At 41.1% G+C, this 26234-nt stretch overlaps 2 protein-coding genes across 8 annotated transcripts in view; one reads left to right on the forward strand and one right to left on the reverse strand.

Moving 5' to 3' along the window:
* C5HXorf58 (chromosome 5 CXorf58 homolog) overlaps window positions 1–20853 on the reverse strand; it is an 83711-nt gene extending 62858 nt beyond the window's left edge. Inside the window, exons 1-2 of one of the 3 annotated variants that reach the window (XM_087871343.1) lie at window positions 20632–20767; window positions 20315–20411 (exon numbers count right to left, since the gene is read on the reverse strand). Coding sequence is in view for 2 of the 3 variants with exons in the window: in XM_034433179.3 (XP_034289070.2) it covers window positions 20632–20696 (65 nt within the window). In the remaining variant the exon portion in view is untranslated. Of the gene's footprint in view, window positions 1–20314; window positions 20412–20631 lie in introns of all 3 variants that reach the window. The other 2 variants (XM_034433179.3, XM_034433180.3) reach the window with 2 other exon arrangements.
* Window positions 20763–26234, forward strand: part of APOO (apolipoprotein O) — an 87379-nt gene continuing 81907 nt past the window's right edge. For 2 of the 5 annotated variants that reach the window (XM_087871345.1, XM_087871346.1), the window contains exon 1: window positions 20764–20958. In XM_087871345.1, coding sequence (XP_087727471.1) covers window positions 20950–20958 — 9 coding nt within the window. In that variant the 5' untranslated portion in view covers window positions 20764–20949. Of the gene's footprint in view, window positions 20959–26234 lie in introns of all 5 variants that reach the window. The other 3 variants (XM_034433182.3, XM_060694057.2, XM_087871344.1) reach the window with 3 other exon arrangements.

Here is a 26234-nt window from a genome sequence, read left to right on the forward strand (position 1 = left end):
GCTTGCTGATCATGTACCTGGCTCCCTGCCATGTGGCGGCAGCCTGCCCGAGCTACTCAACGTTATAGCCGCGGTGGTGGTTGATACCCCCAGGCTTATGGTCATGGGGGATTTTAACTTGCCATCTGTCGGTGAGATGTCTGAGGCGGCTCAGGAATTCATGGCTTCCATGACGGCTATGGACCTGACCCAGTTAGTTCATGGCCCTACTCACATGGGGGGAAACACGCTGGACCTGGTTTTTGTCTCTGGTCAGTGGTTGAGTGATCTTGAGATAGGGGATATAGCGATTGAGCCCTTGTCATGGTCGGATCACTCCCTCCTTCGCTTTGACCTTCGAACCGCCACATCCCACCGCAGAGGGGCGGAACTGATGAGATGGTTCTGCCCCAGGCACCTGATGGAACCTGATAGGTTCCAGACAGAGCTTGGGCCATTCCCTGAGGCTCTGGCTCATGCCTCGACTGAAGACCTAGTGGCTGCCTGGGATAGGGAGGCCACTGGAGTTTTGAATCGGGTCGTGCCTTTGCAGCCTCTGACCCGGCGCCAGTCTCACCTGGCTCCTTGGTTCACCGAGGAGCTGAGGGAGATGAAGCGCTGGAAAAGACGCCTGGAGAGTAGTTGGAGGGCCAGCCTTTCTGAATCTGACCGAACACTGGTAAGGTCTCATATTAAGACTTACCTAGTGGCAATAAAAGCAGCAAAATGTAACTATTTTGCCGCTCTTATTGCGTCATCAGATAATCGCCTGGCCGCCTTGTTTAGGGTGACCCGCTCCCTGTTCCACCAGGGAGCGCGGGAGGACCCCTTGGAGGGTAGGGCTGAGGACTTTGTGCAGTATCTGTATGACAAAATCGCTCAGATTCGGGACGACTTGGACTCTGATTGCGTAGATTCAGGAGGGATGATGGAGGCAGATCTTGAGAATGTTATCTGGGAAGAGTTTGATCCTGTGACTCCCGAAGACGTGGACAGGATTCTGGGTAGTCTGAGTGCAGCCACATGTTTATTGGACTCATGTCCCTCCTGGTTGGTGCTGGCTTCTCAGGAGGTGACACGAGGCTGGCTCCAGGGGATTATAAATGCTTCATTGAGTGAGGGTGACTTTCCCGCCGCCTTGAAAGAGGTGATGGTGAGGCCTCTCCTTAAGAAGCCTTCCCTGGACCCAGCAATGTTAGCAAACTATCGTCCAGTCTCCAACCTTCGCTTTGTGGCGAAGGTTGTTGAGAGTGTAGTGGTGCGACAGCTTCCCCAGTATCTGGATAAAATGGTTTATCTGGATCCGTTCCAGTCGGGCTTCAGGCCTGGGTACAGAACGGAAATGGCATTGGTCGCGTTGGTTGATGATCTCTGGAGGGCTCGGGACAGGTGTTTTTCCTCTGTCCTGGTCCTATTAGATCTCTCAGCGGCTTTTGATACCATTGACCATGGTATCATGCTGAACCGGTTGGAAGAGTTGGGGGTGGGGGGCACCGTGCTGTGGTGGTTCTCCTCCTTTCTCTCCGACCGGTCGCAGTCTATGTTGGCAGGGGGGCAGATGTCAACCCCGAGGCGTCTTATATGTGGGATGCCACTGGGGTCGGTCCTCCCGCCCCTTCTATACAACATTTATGTGAAGCCACTGGGTGAGATCATCCGTGGTTTCGGGGTGAAGTACCATCAGTACGCTGATGATACTCAGCTGTACATCTCCACTCCAATGATGCCCTTGAAGTGATGTCCCGGCGCCTGGAGGCCGTGCGGATCTGGATGGGGAGAAACAGACTCAGGCTCAACCCATCCAAGACCGAGTGGCTGTGGCTTCCGGCATCCCGATATAGTCAGTTGGTGCCATCACTGACTATTAGGGGTGAGTCGTTGGCCCCCATGGAGAGGGGTCGCAACTTGGGCACCCTCCTGGATTCACGGTTGTCTTTAGAAGAGCATTTGAGGCTGTGGCTGGGAGGACTTTCTATCAGGTTCGCCTGATCTGCCAGTTGCGTCCCTTTCTGGATCGGGACTCCTTACGCACGGTCACTCATGCTCTTGTCACCTCCCGCCTGGACTACTGTAATGCTCTCTACATGGGGCTCCCCTTGAGGAGCACCCGGAGGCTCCAACTGGTTCAGAGTGCGGCCGCATGGGTGGTTATGGGAGTGACATAGCGTTCCCATGTAACACCTCTCTTGCGCGAGCTGTACTGGCTCCCGGTGGTCTTCCGGGTGTGCTTCAAGGTTTTGGTTACCACCTTTAGAGCGCTCCATGGCTTAGGACCTGGGTACTTACGGGACCGCCTTCTGCCATCAGTAGCCTCTCACCGGCCAGTACGCTCACATAGAGAGGAGCTCCTCAGGGTGCCATCGGCCAAACAGTGTCGACTGGCGGCCCCCAGGGGGAGAGCCTTCTCTGTGGGGGCACCTGCCATTTGGAATGAGCTCCCCCCGGATATACGGAGGATCCTGGATTTACGCACCTTCCGCCGTGCCCTCAAGACCTTTTTATTTCAACAGGCTGGCCTGGCCTAACTTCCCTTTTAATTGTAAATTGTAAATTTGTTTTAAAACATTAGGGGTGTTTTAATTTGTTTTGGGCTAAATTATTTAATGGGTTTTTATATTGTCTTTTAAATTTTGTAGTTTGTGTGTTTTATCTTTTTGGCTGTTCACCACCCTGAGTCCTTCCGGAGTAGGGCAGTATGTGTGTGTGTATGTATGTATGTATGTGTATGTGTATGTGTATGTGTATGTGTATGTGTATGTGTATGTATATATATATATATATATATATATATATATATATATATATATATATATATATATATATATATATATATATATATATATATATATATATATATATATATGATGTTAATTTTGAATTTACTTGTCATGTTGTTTCCCACTTCTCCAAATCTATTGTATAATTAAAGTTTTGTGCCCATTTAATCATTGAATCTTTCACTATCTCCTCTTCCATTTTATAATTTAGTAAAAATTTGTACATCTTGCTAATTAGTTTTTCATCTGACCCTAATATAATTTTATCCAATTCATGATGTTCTCTTTGTATTTCATATGTTTTTGTGTCTTCTTATATTTGGATTGGATTTGTATATATATCCACCAATCTATATCTCTGTTCAAATCCAATTCCAGTTCTTGTTTTGAATTCAGTTTTCCTTGTTGGTCTATTAGGTCTTTGTATCTAATTATTGTATTTAATTCTGTTAAATTTGGGTTGTTTAATATGTCTGTCGGTGAAAACCAAATTGGTATTTTTGCATAGTGTTGTTTTTTAATTTTCAACCACATTTGTAATAATGCATTTCTTACTATATGTCTCTTAAAGTAACTATGTATTTTATATTTTCCATCGCAGAGGCAAGCGTGCCATCCTACTTGTAGATCATGGCCTTCTATCACTAATATTCTCTTTAGTTCTATCCATTCCTTTAACCATGTTAAGCCAGCAGCTTGATAATATAATTCCCATTCTGGGAGTGCTACTCCCCCTCTGTCTTTTGTATCCTGTAGAAATTTAAGTATGATTCTTGGTCGCTTTCCCTGCCATACAAATTTGGTAATTATTTTGTTTAATGTTTCAAAGAACTTTTTTTCCAATTTTATTGGTATAACCTGGAAAAGGAATAGCAGTTTTGGTAGAATATTCATTTTGATGGTGGCAATCCTTCCCAATAATGATATCTGCAAATTTTTCCAACTATCCAAATCCTTTTTAATCTGTAATACTATTTTGTCATAATTATCCTCTTTGATTGAGGAACCTCTTGCTATTAACCAATTCCCTAGATATTTTATTTTCTTGGTTACTTGAATTTGAGTATTAATTTCCAAATCTTTTTCTTGTTTCTTAGTAAGGTTTTTGGTTATTAGTTTTGATTTGTTTTTATTGATCTTAAATCTCGCTACTTCTCCAAATTCTTCTAATTTCTTAATTAATTTTGGTCCTGATTCTAGCGGTTCTTCTACTATGAACACCATGTCATCGGCAAAGGTCTGAACCTTGTATTCTTCATTCTTTATTCTTAGACCTTTTATTTCTTGATCCTGTCTAACATTTTTCAGAGCATCTCCAATGTTAATATATACAAAAGTGGAGAGAGTGGGCATCCCTGTCTTACCCCTTCTGTTATATTAAATTGTTCTGTTGTATCGTCATTCATGATTATTCTTGCTGTTTATTTTGTATAAATTTTCCCTATCATTTTTTTCAAATTTTGTCCCAAATTGCATAAATTTTAGTTGTTCCATTAAAAATTTCCAATTCAGATTGTCAAATGCCTTTTGGGGATCAAGGAAAACCAGTGAAGCTTGTGCTTTGTAGAATTCTAATGTATTTATTATTATTCTCATGTTGTTTTTGATTTGTCGCCCCGGAAGGAATCCATTTTGATCTGGGTGTATATAGTTATTCAATTTTTTTTAAATTCTTTCAGCTATAATTGCTGCAAATATCTTGTAGTCTGTGTTTAACAAAGAAATTGGTCTTTAATTCTGTATTAAATGCTGGTCCGTATCATCTTTAGGAATAATGGTTATTATTGCTTCCATCCAAGTTTTTGAGATTTTTGCATTTTCCAGAGCATCACTGTATAATTCTAACATTATTTCTCCCAATATTTCCTGTGAATTTTTATATAATTCCACCGGTATCCCATCCGGACCAGGTGTTTTGTTATTTTTTTGTTTTTTCAGTGCCAATTCTATTTCCAGTTTAGTTATTGGTCTATTTAGTATTTCTTTTTGTTCTTCTGTGATTTTATTCATTTCTGATCCTTCTATATATTGTTTTCTCTTCCTCTATTTCTTCCTGTTGATATAAATTTGAATAAAATGTTTGAATGATTTTCTTTTTGACTTCTCTTCTGAACTGCATAACCCATCTTTGAGTTGGTATATCATTCTTTTATCTTTATCTTTTTTCAGTTTGTATGCCAGCCATCTACTAGTTTTGTTCACGAATTCAAAATAATTTTGTTTTGCCATTTTTATTCTCTGGGCTACTTCTTTTTGAGATATCAGATTTATTTTATGTTTAATTATGTTCCTTTCCTCTTTTACTTTTTTGTTTTGGGGATCTTCCTGTAATTTATATTCTGCTTTCTTTAGTTCGTCACATAGTTTTTCTTGCTGTTGTCTCCTTTCTTTATTTTTTCTTCCTATATACACAATCCTCAATCTTCGTATATATGCCTTTGCCATGTCCCAAATGTTTTCTAAGGAGGTGTCTTCTTTTTTGTTTATTGTAAAGAATACGTCCAATTCATTTTCTAACATTTGTTTGTACTCTTTATCTCTACATATATTTTGGTTCATGGTCCATCTCTTAAATCCTTTTTGTCCCTTCCATTTAATAATTATTGGGTTATGATCCACCCATTCATTTACCCCTATCTCTATTGTTTCTAAGCCAATCCAAATATTTGCAGTCATCCAGGCCATATCTATTCTGGACCAAGATTGGTGTGGGCAAGAATAGAATGTGTATTGGTTTTCGTCGTCATGTATTTCTCTCCATACGTCTCTCAATTTTAATTCCGATACCATATTATAAAATTCTTTTGGTAGTGTTTCTTTCTTTTTCTTTTTTTATTTTTCTTGTTGCTCTTGTAATCTTTTTTAACATCTACTATGGCATTATAACTTCCAACTAGACAAACATTTTCATATTCCAAATCTATTACTTTGCTATGTATTTTTTTAAAGAATTCATGTTGGTTTTTATTAGGGGTATATATTACTATTAATAATGATTTTTTTCCTTCCATTTCTAATTCCACCATTACAATTCTACCCTCTTCATCTGCATAGATTAACTTTGATTTTATCTTTTCTTTTATATATACTGCTACTCCTCTTTTCTTTTTTTGTATCAATGATGTGTAGTTTTCCTATTTTTGGATTCTCTAATAGTTTTTGATGTTCTTTTTTGATGTGTACCTCTTGAAGACATATCACATCTGCTTCCAATTTTTATAATTTTGTAAATGTTTGTGTTCTTTTCTTTGGTACATTTAATCCATTTATGTTTACTGAAAAAAGTTTAATTGCCTCTTCCATTGCTTGCTATTGTTGTTTTTTAGTGTTTCTTGTCTCTTGCTTTCACTCTTTCTCTTTCCTCTCGTTCTTTTTCCTGGGTTTTTCTTATTTCTCTTTCTCGCTCTATTTCTTCTTCTTTCTGGCTTTTGCTCTCTCATTCCTCTTTGCTTTCCTGCTCTTCTTCCTGTGTGAAATGTAGATTATAAAATTCTCTTGCCTTCTCTATTGTATCTACTTTATATTTTTTTATCTTGCCATGTAATTAAAATTCCATCTGGTGTCAGCCATCTAAACATTACTTTGTACCTAATCAGTTGTGTTGTTAAAAATTGATATTGTTGGCATTGATTGCTAATCCTTCGTGGTATTTGTTTTAAAATTATAATTTCTTTACCTTTGTAAGTCAAGGTTTCTTCTCATGATTTCTTTCTTTTTTTTAATTTTTATTTGAAAGTACAAACTAACCAAATCACAATAAAACAAACAAAACATGTAAACATATAAACAAAAATTCAAATATATATCAAGTTTATCGTAACTATGCTGTATGTTCTTATTTGTGCTTTTGACTCCTCATTGTTTAGTCTATCTCTTATGTCTATCTTTGTGGTTCATTGTTAACCTGTGTTCGTAGTTTATGTTCCTATTTCTGTATTAGGTCACTCCACTTACTTCCTAATCTTTTTTCCCTTTTCTGCCTTCCAACCAGGTGTACCACTTTTCCCATACTAGATAGTAATCGTGTTCCTCTCTATTTTGTAATTCCTTTGTGAGTCTGTCCATTTCTGCACATTCCATGATTTTGCTAATTACTCTATCTTCCATTGGTATGTCACTACTCTTCCAATTTTGTGCAAAAATTATTTGTGCTGCTGTTGTTATATGAATGATTAAGTATTTTATTTCCTTTTCATATTGTCCATTTATTATGCCTAATAGAAAGGTTTCTGGCCTCATTTCTATTCTTTGTTGGGTTATTTCTTCTGTTTGTTTTCTGATCGTTAGCCAATATTGTTTTGCCACTGGGCAGGTCCACCACATGTGATAATAAGTTCCTTTATGGAGTTTACATTTCCAGCATGTTGGGGGAATGTTGGGGAACATTCTTGCCAGTCTGGCCGGTGGGAGGTGCCACCTATAAAACATTTTGTACAAATTTTCTTTATAGGGTACAGACATTGTTAATTTATAATTTATTTTTTTTTAAATTTGATTTATATGCCACCCTCCTCCGGACACTCAGGGCGGCTTACAATGCGTTAAGCTATAGCCTTCATACTTGTGTACATTTATACAAAGTCAGCCTATTGCCCCCACAAACTGGGTCCTCATTTAACCTACCTTAGAAAGGATGGAAGCCTGAGTCAACCTTGAGCCTGGTAAGATTCGAACCTGCAGAAATTGCAGGCAGCTGTGTTAATAACAGGGTGCATTAAACCACTGTACTACCAAGGCTCTTTATTTATTGTCCATAATTTTTCCCAATTGTCTAATTCAATGTTGTAGCCGAAATTCTTTGCCCAAATTATCATGTTTTCCTTAACCACCTCTTCTTCTAATTTATATCCTCATAAATAATTATAAACTTTTTTAATCAATTTGTCTTGTGATCCTTGTAAAATTTTATCTAATTCGTATTGGCCTTTTTGGAATCCAAATTGTGCCGAATCTTTCTTATACCTTGATTTTATTTGTAAGTATGGCCACCAGTCAATGTCTGTACCCATATCCTTCAATTCTTGTCTCTCCCTCATAATTCCTTTCTTTCATATTATCATCTACCCATATCTGCTGTCAAATTATTTTAGCCTTCCTGATCACCTTAATGCCAATGTCCATGTCCATCTATTCTTTCACTCCATTATTTCTTACTATATGTTCTTTGATATATGGACTAGTCATGCCAGTGTATGACTTTGTATTTCTCCATGCAATGTAAAATCCCTTCCATCAGTTCCATAAAACACCTTTGATCATTAAATTATTCCTAATGTTACTGTTTACTTTTCTTTATGAACATTTTTTCATCTTTATTAAAATATAGAAATAACTTTCTATACTCACTCGAAATGTATTTATTTATTACTCATTATATGTGAATATATTGTTAACAATTTAAATAGAAGAATCGCCATATATTTTAGCTGCTTTGGGATAACTTTTCAGTATGCCGATTTCTGAATTTTTTTACCATATTAAATATGGTATTTCAAAACATTTATTATCATCATCATCATCATCCAAATATTATTTGGAATTTTAGGCTTCATTATTAGCATTTTTAAAAAATTAGCATTTTAACCTAGCAATCTAGACCTCTTTTCTAACTTCAGGAAAATATGTTTTTGTTTGTTAGCCAAGGCCATTTCTACTGATATGGGAGAACTTGTTTTTTCAGCACTAAGCAATAGAGAGCATATTATGATTCACTGCACAGTCAGCCAGATGTTCAGACTGCATTTGGAATTTATATCCATCTATCGAGTCCTTGCCAAAGACCTGCAAGAAGCTGGTGTTAATATTATTATTATGGTTGGTCACAGATGTTTAGACTGGATTTGGCATTTTTATCAATTTACCGAGTCCTTCCCAAGGACTTAGGATAGGCAAATATTGATGTTTCACTGTCTGAAGATATTATGGCAGGATATAAGCTGTTCTGAATAAAGCTGCCCTTTGCAATTGGCTGATGATTTTGTCAATGCCAATGGTGTTACAGTGGTGCTCCAGTTGTTTTGGGATTGCATTCAAGGCACCTAATAGTATTATATGGTTCCATCACACAGTCAGCCAGATGTTGAGACTAATTTGGCATTTTTATCCACCAATCGAGTCCTTCCTAAGAACCTAGGACAAGCAGATGTTGATGTTTGATAGTGTTAGAGATATCGTCGCAGGATGTAAGCTGCGCTGAGTAAAGCCATTTTTTGCAATTGACTGATGGTGAATTTATCAATGCCAATGGTGTTCAAGTGGTGCTCCAGTTGTTTTGGGATTGCAATCAAGGTACCTATTATTATTGATACTACCTTTGCTTTTTTTTCAAATAGCCTTTTCTTGCTGGGCTTGATCTGTAGTAACAGATCATTATTTCTTTGCTTTCTATCTCTGTATATTTGCAATGGGCAAATACCTTTTCTTTCAGCATTTCTGCAGCTGCTGGTCCTGGTTGCTCAGCCAACAGTCCTGATTCATTTAGCCCATTTTTCACCAGATGTCCAGGAACTCCAACAACTAATGTGGTCCTTATTGATCGGGCAATGATTGAGCCAGTATGGGTTTCTCTAATTTACACCTCACCATCTTTGTCTTCCTCCTCTGTTGAGACCTGTCCAGTCAGTGGTGTAATGTAAAATTTGTTACTACCGGTTCTGTGGGCGTGGCTTGGTGGGGGTTAATGTGAATGGGCGGGCGTGGACAATTTTTTTTTAACTTTTAAAAGCATTTTTTCAGCCGAAGAGGTTGTAAAAAAAATTCTTTTAAAAAGCTCTGACGATCCCAGCTGAGTTGCCTGATCGTCAGAGCCTTTTAAAAGCTCTTTTCGGCCAAAGAGGTTGTAGAAAAAATGCTTTTAAAAGTATAAAAAAAGCCTCTGATGATCGCACGGCTCAGCTGGGCATGGGTGGGGGAGGAATTTTTGCTACCGGTTCTCCGAACTACCCACCGCCATCGCTACCGGATTGGGCGATCCAGTCCGAACTGGGAGCATTTCACCCGTGTCCAGTATGGCTGAATCTCTGGCATAATTCTCTGAATTATCTTCCTCAGAGAACACAAGTCCCACAATTATATCAAAGTAATTTCTCGCTGAGGGTCAAGGTAGGTATTATTATTAAATTTATTGCCTCCCATCTCTCAGTTTGAGACTGAGCGGAACAGAACAGTATTCTGAAAGTCCTTGAATACACTTAACAGAATAACAGAGTTGGAAGGGACCTTGGAGTTTCAACTCCCTGCTCAGGGAAAAAACCCTATACCATTTCAGAGAAATGGTTATCCACTCTCTTCTTAAAAACGTCCAGTGTTGGAGCATCCACAACTTCCAGAGGCAAGTCGTTTCATTTATTAATTGTTCTAACTGTCAGGAAATTTCTCCTTATCTCTAGGTTGCTTTTCTCCTTGATTAGTTTCCATCCATTGCTTCTTGTCCTGCCTTCAGGTGCTTTGGAGAATAGGTAGATCCCCTCTTCTTTGTGGCAGTCCCTTGCAAGTTTTAAGAATGATACAGACCCAGATGGGAAAGAATAATGTAACCCATAAATGTGTCACTTGTGGAACATTATCTAGTGAAAGGCCATATTGATACGAATCAATCTAACCTTTGCTCTTTGCTTCTGTTAAAGAAGTTGCTTGTACTATTTTGCTATGGTTGGGAATCATTTGTTAGGAATTCATTCTATAAGAGAATTGTATCCTTTTCTATCTGGTTTCTCGCTTCTGTCATTTGTTTCAGAGCTAGGCACATCCTTGGAGACAGTTCCCAAGAACATCCTGCTCCATAGATAAGACGGGGGGGGGGGGGCGCCTAGGAGCCCAAACACACAAGGACAAGGGATACTCTGTAAGATAGCAAAGCATGGGCAGAGACAGGGGCCTGAACAAAGAAAGATCACGTTGGTGACGAAGCTTTGTCTGATGGGATAAACTTGTTTCTATCGGCGTAAAATGTATATAATACTCTGAGCCACTCTTGCAGTGTGTGTCTATTCCTTACATGCTTTTGCCTGTGTTTTGGAAATAGAATCACCCAGACTTTTTACTTTGGCCAAAGAATAAAAAGCTGATATTTTTTTGCAAGCCACGTCTCGAGTCTCACTCTCTTTGGCATTTCAGTGGCTCCGGGAAACCTCTGGGACCTTACATTTTCTGGCGCCCCAAGTGGGGCTCGAAGGCATTGTTCCTTCAAGGTACAAGCTGGACTGCTTTGAGGTTCAGTGGCCTTCATTATGGCGAATGGAAGAAACCAGCTGAGACCAATGGCAATGTCAAGAGCGGTCCTGGAAATTTTTATCCAGTGATTTTGCCCTGGTCATTTGCTGGCAGGCTCCGATTCTGCCTACCCTGAACACCTAAGAGGCTTGCGCAGAGGGTTGTGGAATTGTACCCTCTGAGTAGAAATCCATTATTTTGGGAAGGGGACGGTTGAGGGGAGTCTTGTCTTGTGTGTGTGTGATTGAAACATGGGAAAAACCTAATAAAGGTTTTCCTACACTTTGAAAGGAGTGTGACTGTTGGAATAATTTGTCGATGGAAAGGTCAGGGTAAGGGGGGGTCAGGGATTCCAGATACAAGGGAGGGCATCTGATCAGGCTCCAGATACCCATGGAAAGGTCCAAGAAATCCCTTAGGAATCAGGTTGGTGGTCAGGTTGGTGGTCTGTCTGGAAAAAGAAAAGTGGAGTTCAAACTTACTCATGAGAGTCCTGGCAAAGTGCAAACAATGTGGGTACAAAGGTCTCTATACATTTGGATCTTTAAAAATAAGGCAGAGTCTGCTGGGAGATTCAAGCTAGAAAGGACAGAGACAGGTAGTAACAATCCAGTGCTTGAGGAGAAAGACAAATGGGTGTAACTTTGAGTAAAAGTGAGAAGTTCACTAAAAGAATTAGGAAGAATCCCAAATTGTAAATAGACCCAACTAGTCTTTTAAGGGAAAAAATATTTAGAAGTTGGGAAGCCCCTCCATACAGTAAGATGATTCAGACGTTGGGGCTGACCAAAGAAGATATGGTTAATTTATGCTGTTATGTATGGTAGGAAGACCCAGGAGTACTGCAGTATTATAAAGATCTCGAGAATTTACCATTCTCAAAAGAGCCAGAAAACTCTGAAGGAACTATGAATAAAGAAGAAAATGTTTATTCCCACCTGGGGTTTAGCAGGTAATAAAAAGGTAAAGCCTGTCTAAATGGGAAGACTCAGATAATTTAACTTGATCAATTTGATGTGATTTCTGTTAAAAATTCTTAGATATACATCTATAATAATAGCATGCAGAATTCAATGCGATTGAATTGATTGTGATATGGTCGGCCAGCAAACTAACTAAATTTTTCAGTTTGGGCTTAAAGCTGTGGGAAACAGGCAATGGTTAGGGCCCAAAATCACATTTTTGATTAAAACTACTTCCTGAGTTTTCCCACTGCTTGAAGAATGAGCTACAGATTGACCAAGGAAAGAAAAAAAAAACCTCCACAGGTCTGGAAATGTTGTTTAATGATATATGTGTGTATGTGTATGTGTATAATCATTTCCAGACCTGGATGATGAAACCATCTAATAATAGTACACAAAATTATCTAGAAAATGGAGCTCACTGGCTTGTGAAAAAGCTCCCTGAAATAATTGTAATGATTGGTTTGCATGAAATGGGATTTTTGCATGTGAAATTGGTTTACACAAGTAGTTTGATTGCAGTGCAAATGTGAGTATATTGAAAGTAAAAGTAGGTGTTAATGTACTTTGATTCCCTTTCATATGTGTAAAGAAACAGTAAATTGCAAGGAAAAGAAATGAGAAAATCCCATGGAGAATGTGGAAAAGAAATTTGTGGTGGAAGAGTGGGGAAATGTGTGTGATTTGCTAAAGCTAGAGAGAGGGGGAGAAACGGAGAAAATTATTTTGTTGAGAGAATGCTGAGTGGAGAAAAGGAATGAGATTTCTGTGTATCTTTTAAATTTTTTTCCTTGTCTTCGCTGGTTGTTAACTCAAGGACTTTTTTTTTGCCTTGGAAAAGTGAGAGAAGCAGGAAACTCCCCCCCACCCTGCAGTTTTTCTGCTCGTTTTAAACAATTTTTTTCCTTTCTCTTACCCACCTCTCTCTGCCCAGCCTGTCTGAGAAAGGTGGGGCAAATGGGTGACCTGCTCATACAGCCTTGCCTTTCACTGTTTTGGTCTCTTTCATCTGCATATAAAAACTATGCAGATATATTTTCTTTTCTGCTCTGAATACAATTTTGATTTTATTTTTTTCTGGAAATTTTTGAGGTTTAAAATGCTTAATTAAACCTATATAAAAGAAATGATTTTGAAAGATTTTGCTTACATTTGTATATTTCCAAATATATTTCAGAGCATTGATCCAAAATACTTCATTTAGATTGTTTTATTTTTTGAAGCTGTTCTTCTTACCTCCATTTTTTAAAAATATGTCTGTGTGCATTTTGAATGCTTAGGTGCTCCATCCTATGGCATTGTTTGTTTGTTAGCGGCACAAGTTGTTGCCCTTTTAGGAATTGTTACAGAGATGGGTTAGCAATTACAATATGTAGAGAGAGAGATAAAATACTTAAGACATTTGATTAATGAAAGTAGTAGAAAAATAACACCTGAAGGAGTTGAGGATTGGATCTTTTTTTTTTTTTTTAATTTTGATTTATATGCCGCCCTTCTCCGGAGATTCAGGGCGGCTTACAATGCGCTAAGCAATAGCCTTCATTCTTTTGTATATTTATACAAAGTCAGCTTATTGCCCCCACAACTGGGTCCTCAATTTACCTACCTTAGAAAGGATGGAAGGCTGAGTCAACCTTGAGCCTTGGCGAGATTCGAACCTGCAGTAATTGCAGGCAGCTGGTCTTAATAACCAGCTTAATAACAGGGTGCCTTAGACCACTGTACTACCAAGGCTCTTGAACAATATTGTGTTGGGATAGTTGTATTAAAGCCTAGGGTTAGACTTGATTTAATGGATGTTCCCTTGGGGGGAAGGATTAATTTATTTACATATGGGAAGAGAAAGTAGTAGAAGGAAAAGATGGAGTTTTGGTCTAACTAGTTAGGAAGTTACGTTTAAGGTGGTCTGCACAGGCTTGTGAATTTTATGCCTCAAATCAAGCTTTGAATTCCTTTGAAGCTTGAGGCAATAATTTAGCTGACTTGGAAGTCAAGATGGCAGTGGTAGGAGGAATTGAATGTTTAATGTTATGAGAAGAAGGAGTTAGAGAAAGTGGAGGAAATGGAGTATTGGAGAATGGAAATGGATATTGCCTGATGGAAGGCAAATGTTGATTTTGGAAGTACTATATCAGGGCACTGTTGGGGGACTAAGGTATGATGTCATGTGTTTTTGGAAGCTTATGGATGCTGTGGATTATATACAGTAACTAAACAAATGTGACTTGTATAGTATGAAAAAGAGTTACTAAACAAGTCCTACACATAAAGAAAAGGGAAGGCAACATTTAGCATGAGACCATTTTGATGCATTCAAATTGATTTTATTAAACTCCTTCAAGTGGGGAGATTTAATTATTTATTGATGATAGAGGATCATGACTGGATGGGTTGAGGCTTATCCAGCCACGAGAGCCACTGCAGCAGTAGTCACCAAAATTATAATTGGAAGAGTTGATACGTAGATATGGAATAGTAGAAGCTATAGACAACAAGCAAGAGACTCATTTTACTGCAAAAGTGCTGACACCTTCTGTGGTGTTAGATTTTTGGGTGCAGCTCAGAATCTGATGGGTCCAGTGGGGCTCTGAGCGTGAGGCAATCTGGTATTCAGGTTTGTCTTGGCCAGGGCAGGGCTGGGCAACCTTTTGTCTCCCACCTTGAACAAAATGGGCAGAGAGAGAGCGGGTGGGGACTGAGGCCGCCACACGTAGGAACTTTTTTCTTGGGCTTCTTGTAGTTTACAGATTGCACAGTGTTAGAAACATAATTTCATATCACACAGGCCTCATGATTTTTTTTCTTAGTGCTCTGGAAGCGGGGGACTTTGGGTGGAGACAGAAGTGCATTTTCTGGCAATTTGCCTGGAGGCTTTATGTTTGCAGGTGGTACATTGGATTGCAGGGAATCGAAAGTCAAGTTAGGCATACTTTGTGTATGCTCTAATCCTTTCGGTGGAATGCAAATTCATCTATGCCATGGATCAAATGTTTACCCTTGGCCTTGCTCAGAACTCAACCTTGCTACAAAGGGATGCTGATATTTTATTTTATGAAATGATGTTTGGATTACCACACTTGGAAATTCCACAATATGAAACAAAACTAAAAGATTTTTTGTTGTTGTAAAGAACTGTATGTTTGGGCTCTCCTCTTCTTTATCTTACCTCAGAAACACTACTACTCAGGACTACTAGCTCAATCCCTACCTCCCGAATTTGCTGTCCATAAATTCCAGCCTGATGATTGGGCCCTGACAAAAAGCTGATGTGAGGAAAAACTTAGCCAAACCTGGGACAGGTCCTGCCAAGTCCTGATGACCAGTGAAACAGCAGTTTGGACAAACAACAAAAGGTGGACCTACTACACACGTGTAAAAGGACCAGTTGATGAACTTAAAGAGTAGAAAGTGGTTCCTGGAGAAGACCCGCTAAGAATAAACATTACCAAAAACTTACGTGGTCGTGCTGGTATGAATGGTTTCTGTTTGTGATTTCTTTTTCTCATTGCAGGAGTACCAACTTTTTGATTTTTCCTGCCTGAGTTATCCTGGCCAATGTTATTTCATCTGAAGATCCCAAACGAAACTGTGGAACTTTGTACCCTAGAGGATGTGTTGATTCTGTGATTGTAATTGTATCACTGAATGTTGTTGTTACCATTGTTGTGACTGTAGACCAGTATGTGTTTGTGAAGAACCTTGTGATATAGAAATAGTGGAAGACCGGGTAGATTAAATGTATAAGAATTGGGGCCTTTAATCTGATCAACCTCTGACCCGGCACCGATCTCATTTAGCTCCTTGGTTCACTGAGGAGCTGAGGGAGTTGAAGCGCCGGAAAAGACGCCTAGAGAGTAGTTGGAGGGCCAGTCTTTCTGAATCTGACCGGACACTGGTAAGATCTCATATTAGGAATTACCTAGTGGCGATAAAAGCAGTGAAATGTAGCTATTTTGCTGCTCTTATTGCGTCATCAGATAATCGCCCGGCCGCCCTGTTTAGGGTGACCCGCTCCCTGCTCCACCAGGAAGCGCGGGAGGACCCCTTGGAGGGTAGAGCTGAGGATTTTGTTCAATATCTGTATGACAAAATCACTCAGATTCGGGAAGATCTGGACTCCGATTGGGTAGTCTCAGGGGGAAGGACTGGGGCAGGTCTTGAGAATGTTATCTGGGATGAGTTTGATCCTGTGACCCCTGAGGACGTGGACAGGATTCTGGGTAGACTGAACGCGACCACTTGTTTATTGGATCCGTGTCCCTCCTGGTTAGTGCTGGCTTCTCGGGAGGTGACACGAGGCTGGTTCCAGGGGATTATAAATGCTTCTCTGAGTGAGGGTGTCTTTCCTGCCGCCTTGAAAGAGGCGGTGGTGAGGCCTCTCCTCAAGAAGCCTTCCCTGGACCCGGCAATGTTGGTAAATTATCATCCGGTCTCCAACCTTCGTTTTGTGGCAAAGGTTGTTGAGAGTGTGGTTGCGCAACAGCTCCCCCAGCACCTGGATGAAACGACGTATCTGGATCCGTTCCAGTCGGGCTTCAGGCCCGGGTACAGCATGGAAACGGCATTGGTCGCGTTGGTTGATGATCTCTGGAGGGCTCGGGACAGGGGGTGCTCCTCTGTCCTGGTCCTGTTAGATCTCTCAGCGGCTTTTGATACCATCGACCATGGTATCATGCTGCACCGGTTGGAAGAGTTAGGGGTGGGAGGCACTGTGTTGCGGTGGTTCTCCTCCTTTCTCTCTGACCGGTCGCAGTCTGTGTTGACAGGGGGACAGAGGTCGACCCCGAGGCCCCTCATATGTGGGGTACCGCAAGGGTCGGTCCTCTCGCCTATCCTGTTCAACATTTATGTGAAGCCGCTGGGCGAGATCATCCGTGGTTTCGGGGTGGAGTACCATCAGTATGCTGACGACACCCAGCTGTACATCTCCACCCCGGATCACCCCAACGATGCCCTTGAAGTGATGTCCCGGTGCCTGGAGGCCGTACGGATCTGGATGGGGAGGAACAGGCTCAGGCTCAACCCATCCAAGACCGAGTGGCTGTGGTTTCCGACGTCCCGATATAGTCAGTTGATGCCATCACTGACTATTGGGGGTGAATCATTGGCCCCCACGGAGAGGGCTCGCAACTTGGGCGTCCTCCTGGATTCACGGCTGTCTTTAGAAGAGCACTTGATGGCCGTGACCGGGAGGATTTTTCATCAGGTTCGCCTGATCCGCCAGTTGCATCCCTTTCTGGATCGGGACTCGTTACGCACGGTCACTCATGCCCTCGTCACCTCCCGCCTGGACTATTGCAACGCTCTCTACATGGGGCTCCCCTTGAGGAGCACCCGGAGGCTCCAACTGGCGCAGAGTGCAGCCACGCGGGTGGTAATGGGAGCGACATGGCGCTCCCATGTAACACCTCTCCTGCACGAGCTGCACTGGCTCCCGGTGGTCTTCCGGGTGCGCTTCAAGGTTTTGGTTACCACCTTTAAAGCGCTCCATGGCTTAGGACCTGGTTATCTACGGGATCGCCTACTACCACCAATAGCCTCCCACCGACCAGTACGCTCTCATAGAGAGGGACTCCTCTGGGTGCCGCCAGCCAAACAGTGTCGACTGGCGGCCCCTAGGGGGAGAGCCTTCTCTGTGGGGGCACCTACTATCTGGAATGAGCTCCCCCCGGAGATACGGAGGATCCCGGATCTGCGCACCTTCCGCCGCGCTGTAAAGACCTTTTTATTCCATCAGGCGGGCTTGGCCTAATCTCTTCCCTTTTTAAATATCTAAATTTTAATCTGTTTTTAAATTATTGGGGTGTTTTAATCTGTCTGGGCCAAAATGATTTAATTTGATTTTATCTGGTTTTTAAATTTTGTGTATCTATGTATTTTATTGTTGGCTGTTCACCGCCCTGAGTCCTTCAGGAGTAGGGCGGTATACAAATCAAATAAACTAAACTAAACTAAACTAAACTTGAACACAGTAGTCCTAGGAGATAGTGATATCATAATCCCTAAAGATATAGGATGTTTCGATTTAATGCAATGGTTATAATTTTCTTATGGGTAGAACTAATAGGAGAATATAATGCAATGATTAATCTGAAAAACCATATATTACAAGGGTCTTTTCATTGCTTAATGTAACCTTTCAATCTGGAATTAACCTGACAACCTAGTAACCCTTTTGAAAATGCACCTAGACTGAGTGGTTATGGACGGATGTGGGTAATAAAATTCTTAATTGGCATGCTACAGATGGCTTATATTGGATATGTGGAAAGTTCGCCTATGTGCAATTGCCTAGCTGTTGGTATGGAGCATGTGTATTGTTTTTCCATATAACAAGGTGAAAGACTGGGTACACCTGTTTATGTGGAAGCCAGCCACGGATCTACAATGAGTGGCCTGCCCACATACTGGTGCAGACTTGGACTGGGGCAGTTGACTTCAACTGGTTTGGCAGTATCTTCTCCCACTGGAAAAGGATTCGGTTTCTAGTGTTTTTAGCCTTTGCAGATCTCCTTCTTCTCCCGTTTCATCCCTCTGATCCAGCATATGGATCATCTCCCATCACTGGGATGGCAGTCTTGGCCTCCTCAGTGTCCACTGACTCCTCCCCTTAGATCAGCAAAACTCATGGTCCTGAAATGCTCCCCTATTTCACCACTGACAGGAAGCATCCTGACATAAGAAAAGGGAGGAAAATGAAAGGCCATATTGATACAAATCAATCTAACCTTTGCTCTTTGTTTCTGTTAAAGAAGTTGCTTGTACTATTTTGCTATGGTTGGGAATCATTTGTTAGGAATTCATTCTGTAAGAGAATTGTATCTTTTCTATCTGGTTTCTTGCTTCTGTCATTTGTTTCAGAGCTAGGCACATCCTTGGAGACAGTTCCCAGGAACATCCTGCTCCATAGATAAGGGGGTGGGCCTGTCTAGGAGCCTGAACACACAAGGACAAGGAATACTCTGTAAGATAGTAAAGCATGGGCAGAGACAGAGGCCTGAACAAAGCAAGATCATGTTGGTGATGAAGCTTTGTCTGATGGGATAAACTTTGTTTCTATCGGCATAAAATGTATATAATACTCTGAGCCACTCTTGCAGTGTGTGTCTATTCCTTACATGCTTTTGCCTGTGTTTTGGAAATAGAATCACCCAGACTTTTTACTTTGGCCAAAGAATAAACAGCTGATATTTTTTTGCAAGCCTCCTCTTGAGTCTCACTCTCTTTGGCATTTCAGTGGCTCGGGGGACCTTACACTAGAATCAGTCTTTTCTATTGTTTAAGTCTTTTAGTAAGATAATTAAAGGCTTTGAGACTAAAATATATGAAGAACAGGATTTGGATTTGGCTAGTCTAGAGAAAAGAAGGACTAGGGGGGACATGACAGCAGTATTTCAGTATATGAGAGGTTGCTACAAAGAGAAGGGAGTCAGGTTATTTTCCAAAGCACCAAAGGGTAGGACAAGAATGGATGGAAACTAATCAAGGAGAGAAGTAACATGGAATTGAGGAGAAACTTCCTAACAGTGAGGACAATTAATCAGTGGAACAGTTTGCTGTCAGAAGTTGTGGGTGCTTCATTACTGGAAATTTTTAAGAAGAGACTGGACAGTCACTTGACTGAAATAATATAGGGTCTCCTGCTTAAACAGGAGGTTGGACTAGATCTAGAATGTCCCTTCCAGCTCTACTCTGATTGATTGATCAATGTCTTTTATTGTTTGACTTGCTTTCTAATGTATTATATGTAAAGTCCCAAAATGTACTTGAGTCACCAGAATGCCAAAAAAAGAGACTCAAGACGAGGCTTGCAAAAAGAAGATTTTATTTATGGCCAAAAACAAAATGCTGGGTGGGACTATATCACAGATACAATGCATGTGAGGAGATAACCACACCTTGGAGAAGGTATGGCGTCCTTTTTATACCCTCAGAAGCATTAGCTTAGTACCCAATTCTGGCCCCCTGGCCCATCCCTTCCTTTGGCAGTGCAGCAAGGAAAGGGGGTGGGTGGGTGCTTAGCAACCCCACTTCTTGAGCTATCCACCAGGTACAGAATGATACCAAAAAACATAACAAAGAAGTGAGATCACTGGTAGAAACAAATGGCAGAGGCAGTTCTAATTCTTAGCAAAGCAATTCTTACAGAAGCAAAACAGCAAGTCAAACCAATTCTATTGACTCTACTATTATTTCCCACCAATTCTATCTGTTCTATTATTATTATTATTATTATTATTATTATTATTATTATTATTATTATTATTATTATTATTATGTCCCTTCAATATATACCAAATGTCATGTTTCTGTAGTTTCTATACCCTATGAAAATACTTGACCCTCCCTTTAATAAATGTTTTTTTGCTTTGCCTGAATTACTTGGTGATTCGTATTTTCAGGTGGGTAAAGAAGCCCGTGTGTGTGTCTCAGATTCAGGCATCAACTTCTTATCAGTTCCGTGCCACAATCGGGTTCCCTGAGTTTGGAGGCAATAAAGTTAAGTTCAATTTCCATGTTGAAAAGAGACTATTGATTTTTATTTTAGGCAAGTATACTAGATCTAATATATAGCTTATACGATTTTATAAACTACAAAGAGAACAAGTTATCGTTCACAACAGAGTTCAAAATCTGGTTATGCTATCGCGGTCTCATATTACAGTCAAACTCCTGGAATAATAGGGAGGAAGGTTTACCTCTGCTTTTCCTTTTCCTTTTCGTTTAGGACGAAAGGCGATATGGGCGTATGGTTCCACATCATACCGCACTTAGGCTCGAAGACCCGTTTTCTCAACGTCTCCCGTTCAACCGCTTTTAGCGGTTGCCTAGATACCAGCCGCTCTACTTAACAGAAAGCAGGACAGGCAAAACCCGCCTCTGAGTAGTGATTTTTTTTTAAGTGGCACGTAACATCCGCCGGCTTTTACCGTTACAATATAATACCCGTATATCAAGCGCATACGTTTTACGTCATCAGCCCTGGCCACACATCAGGAGAAAACATTTTCACCGCTATGTTCAAGGTGAGAAAGTTTCCTTAGTACTTTCAGGAACAAAATTGGCGACATAGCCTTCTCCATCTTTGGTGCTGCCCACGCAACGTGCGTGTTTTGAGCTGTCTGAAATCAACTGTAGAGCAGTACTTACTCTGAGTTTTTGCTTGTTAGTTAGAGATAGGCTAGGACTAGGTGAAGAGGGGACGGTATTGCGCTCGTGCTAGTTTATCCAGCCTCGAATGCCAACATTTGTTACCGAGTAAATAAATAGGAACGGTAAGAGAGGCGAAAGAAGACGGTTCATATCTCATTGAGATATGAACAGCTCAATGACTAATAAAACGATGATCGATTAAACTAAAGTAACACTTTCGAATGTGTAGTTGAGTATTATCTTTATTAGAATTAAGAAAAAGTCACAAAATATAAACTCTTCCTTCTGTTAAATGATGCAAAAATGAAATAGGAAAAACTCTAAAACACCCACATTTTTAAAAAGTTTGTTCAGCTGCTGTATTTATTTTAAAGTTGATCGCAAGATTGAGATAGACGATTGACTGAATGAATGGATGCTTTTATCAACCTAAATACCTCCAGAAGTCCTGAATCAGAACTTCGGTGGTTCCTAGCCAGTATACGCTTGCATATCTAGAGGTTATAGATTTGGAGAAAGATGTTGTAAAAGGAATGGGGAACTTCTTATTTTGAAAACATGCTTGTCTTGTAGAGCAGATATTAAAAAGAATAAAATACAACAATTAACAAAGCTAAATGTTAATCTGATATGGAGGAATTACACCAACAGGTAATAGTATAGAAATAACATAATCCAGTTCATAATCCATATGAACATTCAAATTCATATTGTCAGCTAACCTGTAAAAGAGAATTCATGTCCTCTTCAGTATTGAATGGGAAATCTGTTTTCAGACTCCAGGCTAAATGTTCATTTATAATACAATTTGGACATATTGCTTTATTCCTTTATTAACTAGTGCTATCAGTTAACAGCTTTTTATCCCTATTAAAATAGAATAATAAAATAGAGACCATTGTGTTCAGCACCACTACTCAATATAGTTAAGGATATCCAACAGATGGCAGTCTAGTTCCTGCTTGCACATATTCTAGAGACTTCACTTTTTCAGGTAATTGATTTTACTGTTGAATTTTTAGATAAATAAATAATACATAATTTAAATCTATTTATTAGATGGGTACGTAGCCCACCTTTATTACTTTGTAAGTAACTCAAGGCAGTGAATATACACAATGCTCCCTTCTATTTTCCCCACAAGAACAATCCTGTAAGGTAAGTTGTTATTGGAAATTTGTAGCATTTTAAAAATTGGGATATATAGTAATTATTATTTATTAAATTTATCTGCTGCCCAACTCCCGGAGACTTTGGGAAGTTTACAAATGATAGAAAGCATGAAAACATGACAATAAATATAAGACACACACCCCCAAAAGTAGATATGGCAGTATAACCAACCAGGTTTAAACAAAAGAATATTACCTAAATTAAAATGAGGCTTCAATCATCCCTATCAAAAGCCTGGATAAAGAACCAAGTCTTCAGGCACCTTCAAAATATCAGGATGGGGTGTTTAGGTCTTGGGGGTAACATCATTCTGTAGAGCAGGCACTGCGACAGAGAAGGCAAGTTTTCAGGGTCTTGATAGAGGGCATTGTTTAATTGAAGGTAACTAGATCCAAATCAGCCCTGCCAGATCAAATTGACTGGGCAGATACAAGCAACCAATAACCAGGCCCTATGCTATGTAGGACTAAACTGGGAACAGTGCAATATGCAAAGCAGAGGAGTTACATGGACATACTAAGGCCTTGATGGCGAACCTATGGCATGCGTGCCACAGGTGGCACCCGGAGCCATATCGGTGGGCACACAAGTGTTGCTCTAACTCAGCTCCAGTGCACAAGCGTGCGCCGGCCAGCTGATTTTCGGGCTTTCTGGACCCACCATAAATTAGGAAACAGGCTGTTTCTGGCCTCTGGAGGGCCTTTGGGTGGTGGGGAAGGTCTGTTTTTCGCTCTCCTCAGGGTTCCAGAGCCTTTCTAGGAGGCTGGGGAGGGCGAAAATGGCCTCCCCCCCCCCGGAGGCCCTCCGGAGGCTGGAAACAGCTTGTTTGCCAACTTCCGGTGGGACCGGAAGACCCGTTTTTCGCTCTCACCAGGCTCCAGAGCCTTTCTAGGAGCCTGGGGAGGGCGAAAACTGCCTTCCCCACCCTCGGGAGGCCGGAAACGACTCATTTCCCAACTTCTGGAAGTCAGGCCATCGTGTGCCAAATGCAGGGGGAGTGCGGGAGGGGGGGTCATTGAATTATGGGTGTGGGCACGCACACATGCGACCCCCGCTTTTGGCACACAACGGTGAAAAGGTTAGTCATCATTGTACTAAGGCATGCACTGCATACTGCACCAGTTGATAGTCTTCAAGGGCACTGCCATGTAGAGCACATCGCAGCAGTCATCATGCTTATATACTGTATATTTATATTATATTTATATTTTATATTTAAGTTCTAAATTTATATTTAAAAGAATCTAACTTCTTTTCTCTGAATGAATTCTGAACCTCTTGTCAGTTTGCAGCTGACATACCTGTTGTTTATATCTCCTTTCTACGAAGCTTACCCATTGCATACAATGACCAGTGCATACTTTGCTCCTCCCAACTGGCTTGCATTGGCCCAACCAAATCTGTATGTACCAGCTCTAGAGCTTTTGTTGTCTGCCTTGTGCTACTTTTGCTTACTGGGAATGCCTTGGACTTTGATGATTTACATACTGCACTGTCCAAGTATGCCTTATGTCCTTTTAAGTTTAACCCTTCTCCAAACTGTTGCATCTTTTGCAAAACTCTGAAACTGGCATGGGCAAGCTTTCTGTGCAAGAGATGAATGCATGAATCATGTTGTGCCACATTTCCACATGTTTGGGCACATTGAACCTTTTGTCCCTGCAACACATAAAGTTCATCCTGTTTTATGCCCTGTGCACATACACTCTCATCTCGTTTTATAAGACACTTCCCATTTACAAATGTGGTCTCAAAACCTTGTTTGTCTAGACTGGGGACACTTAGTAAATTATGCTCCATTTTGGGCACACGTAACATGTTACTAAACTTTTTCTCCAGATATGGAATCAGCACACTGCCTTTTCCAATGACTTTAGCCTTCTGGCCATTTGCTAAGGCTACTGCATCTCATCCATTCTGAAAAACAATTAAGAATTATTAACAATTGTTTGACTAGCCCCACTGTCAATTAAACATTTGTCTCTGCTATTACAATAGCTAACTTTTGGAACAGCAGCTTGTCCTGTTGTCTTTCTTCTTTGCAAACAGTCTTTCTTTAGATGAGTCTTATCACTACACATGAAACACCTCCAGTGTTGCTGTCCTGTTTCTTGCTTTTTAGAAAAACTTTGCTGGGCTGTAATCCGATCTCTACAGACATGCTGTCTGTTGCTTTTCTCTCTCTACTCCTTGGACCCCCATCTCAGGAATTTCTCCTCATGGCTTTTTCTAAAATGGTGTTTGTTTTCTTCAGAAATCAAACAGGCTTTAAGAGCTTCCATTTGTAAGTCTTGTTCTGGTTTGCACTCAAAAACAGCTGAAACAATGTCCCACGTTTCATCAATACTATTTAACACCAACAGTACCTTCTAAGACTCAGGAATCTGTATTCCACGCTGTTCCAATTCAATAAATAAAGTTTGCATTCACAGCAAATGCTTCTCCACATTCTCTTGTGGTAGCAGTCTTGTTGTGGAATGAAGGGACCAAACAACATTCCTGGGTCAGCCAGAGACAGTTCTATTGCGCAAGGTTCAGAGCCAGATTTATACCTGAAACTTTGAACAAGGAAAGAGCTCTGATACAACTGTTTTTATACATTTCTAAGACAAAGGATTCGGTGAGATCATGCATTTTCCATATATGGTTAACATACATCCAATTTTCCATATATGGTTAACATACATTTGATAATATGTTCATCTAATTACTAAACCATTACTTGCTAGTTTTATAAGATTATCTTAGCTACACAACTTTTTATTTTATTTATTTTTATTTTATTTCGAATTTATATACCGCACCTTCTCCCGAGGGACTCAGGGCGGTGTACAGCCAGATAAAAACATACAATACAAACATTAAAAACAATTAAAAGAATGTATACTAATTTGGCCCCAGTTTAAAATGACAGACCAATTAAAAATTAAAAATATTTAAAAATATGTTAAGCCAGCCCAGCTTGCTGAAAAAAGAAAGTTTTAACGGCACATGGGAAGGCACCGAGGTCTTGGATTCTCCTTATCTCTGGGAGCAGCTGGTTCCATAGGGTAGGTGCCCCCACAGAGAAGGCCTTCCCCCTGGGGGTCACCAACCTACATTGTTTGGCTGATGGCACCCCGAGGAGGCCCTCTCTGTGGGAGCACACAGGTCGATGGGAGGTTGTCGGTAGCAGCAGGCGGTCTCGAAGATAACTAGGTCCTATGCCATGGAGCACTTTAAAGGTGGTAACCAACACCTTGAAGCGCACCCGGAAGACCACTGGGAGCCAGTGCACCTTGCGCAGGAGCGGTGTTATGTGGGAGCGCCATGCAGCTCCCGTAATTACCTGTGCGGCCGCATTCTGGACCAGTTGGAGCCTCCGGGTGCTCTTCAAGGGGAGCCCCATGTAGAGAGCATTGCAGTAGTCCAGGCGAGAGGTGACGAGGGCATGAGTGACTGTGCACATGGAATCCCGATCAAGAAAAGGTCGCAACTGGCGAATCAGGCGAACCTGACAAAAGGTACCCCTGGCTACAGCCATCAGATGTTCCTCCAAGGACAGCTGCGTATCCAGGAGGACTCCCGGATTGCGCGCCCTCTCCGAGGGGGCCAAAGAATCGCCCCCAATAGTCAGCGATGGGGTCAGCTGACTATACCGGGATGCCGGGAACCACAGCCACTCAGTCTTGGAAGGGTTGAGCTTGAGCCTGTTCCTCCCCATCCAGATCCGCACAGCCTCCAGGCATTGAGACATCACTCCAAGGGCATTGTTGGGGTGGCCTGGGGTGGAGATGTACAGCTGGATGTCATCAGCGTACTGGTGGTACTTCACCCCAAAGCCACAGATGATCTCACCCAGTGGCTTCACATAAATGTTGAACAAAAGGGGCGAGAGGACCAACCCCTGAGGCACTCCACAAATGAGAGGCCTCAAGGTCGACCTGTGCCCCCCTGCCAACACAAACTGCGACTGGTCAGAGAGAAAGGAGTAGAA

This window comes from Pantherophis guttatus, chromosome 5 (genome assembly GCF_059756535.1).
Source record: "Pantherophis guttatus breed Tessera chromosome 5, ASM5975653v1, whole genome shotgun sequence".
Lineage (NCBI taxonomy): Eukaryota > Metazoa > Chordata > Lepidosauria > Squamata > Colubridae > Pantherophis > Pantherophis guttatus.